Source organism: Astatotilapia calliptera, chromosome 11 (assembly GCF_900246225.1).
Source record: "Astatotilapia calliptera chromosome 11, fAstCal1.2, whole genome shotgun sequence".
Classification (NCBI taxonomy): Eukaryota; Metazoa; Chordata; class Actinopteri; order Cichliformes; family Cichlidae; genus Astatotilapia; species Astatotilapia calliptera.
The window spans coordinates 16,524,363-16,530,796 of NC_039312.1; the positions used below are offsets into that span (position 1 = coordinate 16,524,363).

The following is a 6,434-nucleotide window of genomic DNA, read 5'->3' on the forward strand; positions in this document are numbered from 1 at the left end:
TTGTGTGGTCGTCGGTGACTTTCATTTCTCATGAATCACAGTCAGTTTTGTTTTTCATTCAGTGCAAGAAATTAAGCTGTCGTCAAGAACTACCACACAGAGTGATTACATGGTTAAAGCATACTCTGCTGACATTTGAAACAGTCACTGGTCATCAAAGACAAAAAAAACAAAACAAACATTTTACGTCTGTTCTTGAAGAAAATAATATGCAGCCTAAAATATTTCAGCAATAGAATTAAACAGCTTCACAGAATATTCCATTAAATATATGATACAAAAATCAATAAAGCAATATAATAACACTAAAATTTCAAACAAATACACAAAATTAAAACTGAAACAACATGTTTTCAAACTAGTTTTAATAGAATCCCATCAGGACTAAAAGAAAAATGCAGCATAGATGTTATTCTAATTTAACAGTGGAGATTTCTAACTAATACCAATTTAATTATTTAGACTCAAAAACACTGAGTTATAGGTTCTTTGATGTCTTTGCCCAGTTGGTTATTTAACTTTGCAAACAAAAGAAGAAAAGCTACATGGAACACAGAGGTCATATTATAACCTTTAAGAAGCAAAATACGGATGTGTTATAATGTTCACATGAAGAATTCAGCAGATTGCAATTCTGTAGTAGATTAGTGATGTTGGTACAGGATATTTGTACAACAGTTTCGTATCTGGATTTTAAGTCATTAAAAGCTAGTCAATCATTCAAGGTAACCAAACCATATTCAAAGTCTGAAAAGTTTTATTGTTGGACTAGCCTTCTCTTTGAAATAAAGACATGTTTGAACTATGCTTCCTTAGCTTTAATGAGATATCAGAAGCATCTCTAAAAAGAAATCTAAAAATCTCATTGAGGTCAATATGTTCTTGCTTCCTGTGCAGGAAAATGATGGGGAGGATAATTTTTCAAATTCAAATTCAAATTTTTATTTGTCACATACACAGTCATACACAGTACGATATGCACTGAAATACTTACACAACTGCTCGTGACCTGAAGAAGAAAAAAAAAGGCTATGAATAAGATAGGAAATAAATATGAAAAATTAAAAAGGGTAAATTTAACAAGGAAGGAATAAAATAAAATATAAAAATTAAAGTTAAAAATGAAATAACTGTACAACAAATACACAATACACAGTATAGAAATATATAAGAATGTATGAAGAAATATAAATATATATATATACAATAACAGCAGCAAACAGTGCAAATATGCTTAAAGTGATTTAATGATGAAGTGATTATTGTAAACAATGTCCAGAATGTCTAGTGTGTGTGTGTGTGTGTGTGTGTGTGTGTGTGTGTGTGTGTGTGTGTGTGTGTGTGTGTGTGTGTGTGTGTGTGTGAAAACCATATGTGTGGGTCGGTACTATGTGGTGGTGTGATTGAGAGACCGTATTGCCTGCGGGAAGAAGCTCCTCCTCAGTCTCTCTGTGTTGGTCTTCAGGGAGCGGAATCGCTTTCCTGACCTCAACAGAGAGAACAGTCTGTTGTTGGGATGGCTGAGGTCCTTCACGATCTTCCTGGCCTTGGTCCAGCACCGCCGGGAAATTTGACCAAAGCAGGTTACAAAATCTTTTCTTCTGATAAGGTAAAACTTCTGAGGCCTGTTGTGTGACAAGTAAATAAATCTTTGTATATTGTTTAGGGTCAGGAACGTACCCACTGTTCTCTCTGCTCCCCGGCTATAGAGGACACCCGGCCTTTTCCACCATGGTTTCAAAACTCTGCAGCCAAACACCGGCCATGCCCCGCTGTCAGCTGTCACACACTATTCTCACTGAGAAAAACTGGTAAACATCATATCAGTACTATTTATATATAAATGAATAATTATTTTATTCATATTCCACTATTCAAAAAGTGTAGGTGACTAATCCATGGGAATAAAGCAAGACAACCAAGTATAAATGAGGAAATACATCCTGCACTCAGGTTGAGAATCAATTTTACGTTTTAAACTGTTTTGCTCAACAAAGCCATCATAAATATAATTATTTTTGAACTCCCATAGAAACAGTTTCTATTCCCTGTGGAAGAAATGCCAAATTTCTATTAGAGATGAGGGGGTCTCTCTCTGTTCCCCTTTACTTTCAGTGACTACAACCTGCTGGGTTTTTTTACAACAGAAAATGAGCGCTGGTTGTTTGCTGTGAAATAGTTTTCTGAGGCATGGTGAAACCTGCTGCATGTACCTACAAGCACAAAACTTTCAGAGTGGTGTAAAATATTTCTTGCTGTGGGATATCAGGGTTTTTTTTCTCAACATGCTTAAAACAATATCAACTGAAAATTAAATACTACAGTGAAAAGAAACATATATTTCCAATCCATATAGGCATGGGAAGTAAAAGTGTTAATAAGTAAGGTTGTTGCAGAAATACATACTATTTGGATTTTTTTTTCTTTTTATTATGTCACCATAATTTTGTGAAATCTTGAGACATTGTTGGGATTTCGTTTAAGTTTATCCCTCTGTTTCCTGTCTTAACTTTCTTTGTTTTCACAGGTTTCACTATGCAGCTTGTATCTGGGATGGTGTGAAAAAGTCCTCTGCCCTCTCTGAATACAGTCGTCTGCTCTGCTGACACGTGTTTAACTGCTCTTATGTACAGTTTTATTTCACTGATCAGATCACACAAAGACGAAAGAAGTGCAGCTGAATGGGATGTTTGAAAAAAAACATCAAAGGGGCATAAAATAAATATAATTATTCAGACTTTGAGTCCTGCTTGTTCTATAGTGTCCTGGGACTCTCCTCAGGAATTCTGATAGTTACAGATAAAGTTACAGCCTGTGCAGAGGTGGTGAGCAGGAAAAGAAAGTGTCTTCTCTCAGCACATGTCTAATAAAAATGCGAGAATAGTTTTTGAATTCAAGTCATTCTTGACTGTGTTTCAGTTTTGATGCACTGATAGTTGAAAATACAGATTCCTGTCTTTTTTATTACCTTTTTTGAAAAGATAAGGGGAAACGTGCAAGTTAATAATATACCACTGAAAACTGGTGTGTCTGGTTTTGATTGATATATGATGTAAGATAGAATGGATGTGGCAATAACGGTTACATACATTTTGTGTGGTCGTCGGTGACTTTCATTTCTCATGAATCACAGTCAGTTTTGTTTTTCATTCAGTGCAAGAAATTAAGCTGTCGTCAAGAACTACCACACAGAGTGATTACATGGTTAAAGCATACTCTGCTGACATTTGAAACAGTCACTGGTCATCAAAGACAAAAAAAACAAAACAAACATTTTACGTCTGTTCTACCTTTTGTGTGGTTGTCGGTGACTTTCATTTCTCATGAATCACAGTCAGTTTTGTTTTTCATTCAGTTCATTCAAGAAACAAACATTTTACGTCTGTTCTCAAAGAAAATGATTTGCAGCCTAAAAATATTTCAGCAGATAGAGAATTAAGCAATTTAAAAACTTTACCATTCACTTAACTTGAATTATGTGGAAAAAGAATTCAAATTCTTATTCAAAGGACTGTTTTTTGATAGTCAGGTTCCTTCACTGTCAAAGGCAGAATTAAGGAGTGGTCAGAGATAGGAGACCACTCCCCTCGATGAGAATTGCTTATAACCTGAACACAAACTAAAGTAGAATTCACTTATGTCTGACCGCTCCACAATGCAGAACCTTGTGCTGATCCTTGGGATCGTGCTGCTCCCTAGAGGCAAGTTTTTCTTCAGTTATCTGTTCTTTTGAAGAAAGTTCTGTAATATTCAATGAAATATTTTCTTTTTTAATGCTTCTACAACATGTTTTAGTACAACCCAGTAAACGTTTGTCTACGTTCTACAAATTATTATACTAATTACTGTACTGTTTGCCCTTTATTTTTTAAACGGTTCATTTTAGTGAATGTTTTAGAATATGTCCATGCATTGGAAGCAAGAAAAATTTCATTTATCTTTATCTTTGTTTTATCAGCCTGTGCCTTGAAATGTTACGAATGCATACCGGACCTCTCTGGAAGCTGCGCTCAGACAACAAAAGAATGTCCTTCCAACACTCAGTGTGGATCAGTAAGAGTGACTTCATATGCAGGTTTGATTTTGTATAGTTCTTATTTTATTCTTCTTTTAAACTGGTTCAGTTTTCAATGGTTCGTCTTTTTGTTGCAGGTGGTTCAAAACTGGTTGATATTAAAGGTAAAAGTTGTGCTGCGGCTGAGGAGTGTGTTCAGGCCTCAATCAACTTTGGAGTTTCTCAAACTCTACTGACCAGCAAGTGTTGCACCTCTGATCTTTGCAACTCTCAAGATGCCCCTGGTAATTTCTATCACGCTTCTTGGTATTTTGAAATGTAATTTCCTGTCCTTGAAAGTAAAAAAAAAAAAGAAAAATTTATTTATTTTTATTAAATATGTTGAGAAAGTTTTGAAGTGGGTCAAAACCTTTCTTTCAATCGTCGTATTCGCTTGAACAGATGAGGTCAAAATTATCAATCTGTAAAAATTTCCTGATTAAAAAATCTCAAACAATAAACATATTAATAACATAAATGGTTTTTCTTTTGTTTTCTGTTGTTTTTTTTTGTTTGTTTTATTGCTGATGTTTTTGGCACACAGTTAAAATAAGGAGGGGAACAAATATTACAAATATTTCTGTATTCAACAGAGGGCAGCATCTCATCTCCAAATGGGAAAAAGTGCTTCCAATGTGATGGAAACGATTGCACAAAAACTCTAAATTGCAATGGAGATGAGGACCACTGCATCTCAACAAGAGGTAACAGGCCGACAGCATTCAATGTCTGCATGTTTGTTCTTTTCTGCTCAGTGATTCAGTGATTCCCTCTTTTCATTTTCTCAGTGACTTCAGGAGGGCAAAAGGTGACTGTAAAGGGCTGCGCCTCCAAGGTGGTTTGCTCAAGCACACAATCTGCACAGATTGCAGGAATCATAGGAACAGAAATCAGCTGCTGCCAGGGTGACCTCTGCAACAGTGCCATCAGTACAACTGCTGGCCTTCTGCTCTTTGTGACACCGCTGATCTCTCTGGTCTTGTTCTCTTAGCTGATGGAAACAACAACATCACAGCCGAGCTTTTCTTATGACTGTCACAATGTTGCCTCTCATTTCACCAGAGCTTAAAAAATAACTACATTTTTGTAACTAAACATAATTTTTGGTTTGTGGAGAAAATAAATGAATACATTTCTTAAAGTCCTGTACATTTCTCTATTTTCTTTAAGTCAATATTATCGGCTATCAAATTAATAAGACATATACAAAAAATATGGTTGAAATAATCGACACTTGGCTGAATTTTATCATAGATATTAGCCAGTGATTTATTTTTCTAGAACGTAGATCATTCTGTCCCAATATTTAACTGCATTTGTTACTCACTGCTTTAAAGGTTAATGTTGGAAATGGGTAGAATTATATTTTATATTTTCTCCATCTAATGGACAAATCTTTTTATAGTATACAGTTTAAACATAGACTTGATTAACCCCACACTGGGGAAATTCACATGTTACAGCATCACATGTGTCAGGAAGAAAAGTGAATAAAAGATATAATATAAAAAAAATAAGAAAATATAGCACATCAAGAAAAAAGCCACAATAAACCTATAAAGACTAATTTGTACCATGTACAAATGTACATGCTTGTAAAATATACATGTGTATTTTAGAAGGTATCTATTATGTGCATGTGTGTATTGTTACGTGGTCAGTCACGTTTGTTTTGGTCATAATCCGGATGAGTTGGCTGTATTTTTCCATGTTCTCACCCCTGGGCGGAGCCTCATCACTACACCTGTTTGTTCACCTGTCAGTGATCCAGGGCTAACAACAGGCAGTATTTAAGGCCAGCTTCCTTATCTGTTCCACACCAGTTTGTCAGCTATCCTAGGTTGTTTGTTTGTGTTGTGTTGTGTTGTGTGTGGGTCCAGATCCATGCTTTGGCCTCCGGGCCCCATTGTTACAGTTTCTCCTAGAACAGAACCAGGCTGGGTTTTCACTTCGGGCTTAAACTGGACAACTGCACATTAAATTTTTGTGAATCACCACACAAACTGATTGCATGGTTAGAGCATACTCTGCTGACATTTTGAACAGTGTTCGGTCATCTAAGAAAATCATTTTCAAGTCTGTTTATAAAAATACAATTATTTGAAGTCCACAAATGCTTCAGTGGTGGGTCAACTATCTACTAGTGTTTGTCAACTATCTGACATCAAAATAAATGAAACATTTTAGTCAAGCAAGAAATGTTCCAGTGTCTTAGCTGACAAGAACAGCACCTGGTTTGGTTTTCTTCTGCTGCTGTAGCCTTTCTGCTCAATATCTGCTGTCAAATGCCTCAGAAAGAGCTAAACATATGATAGATATTAGATATTAGTCTCTTAACATGCTTATGCCTTAATACAACTTTCAGCTTTCATTGGTGCTA

At 35.6% G+C, this 6,434-nt stretch overlaps 1 protein-coding gene across 1 annotated transcript; it reads left to right on the plus strand.

Annotated features, from left to right (window-relative positions):
* The first annotated feature begins 3,630 nt into the window (after positions 1-3,630).
* On the plus strand, positions 3,631-5,195 carry LOC113032440 (urokinase plasminogen activator surface receptor-like). The gene is made up of 5 exons (XM_026185359.1): positions 3,631-3,701; positions 3,959-4,075; positions 4,153-4,299; positions 4,648-4,758; positions 4,843-5,195. The coding sequence occupies exons 1-5, from the start codon at positions 3,638-3,640 to the stop codon at positions 5,043-5,045; spliced, it is 642 nt and encodes a 213-aa protein (XP_026041144.1). The 5' UTR covers positions 3,631-3,637; the 3' UTR covers positions 5,046-5,195.
* The last annotated feature ends 1,239 nt before the right edge of the window (positions 5,196-6,434 follow it).

Coding starts and splice junctions, on each gene's coding strand:
- LOC113032440 (XM_026185359.1), top strand. CDS start 3,638: ATGTCTGACCGCTCCACAATGCAGAACCTTGTGCTGATCCTTGGGATC. Junction 3,702..3,958: donor GATCGTGCTGCTCCCTAGAG/GCAAGTTTTTCT, acceptor TTGTTTTATCAG/CCTGTGCCTTGAAATGTTAC. Junction 4,759..4,842: donor CCACTGCATCTCAACAAGAG/GTAACAGGCCGA, acceptor TCATTTTCTCAG/TGACTTCAGGAGGGCAAAAG.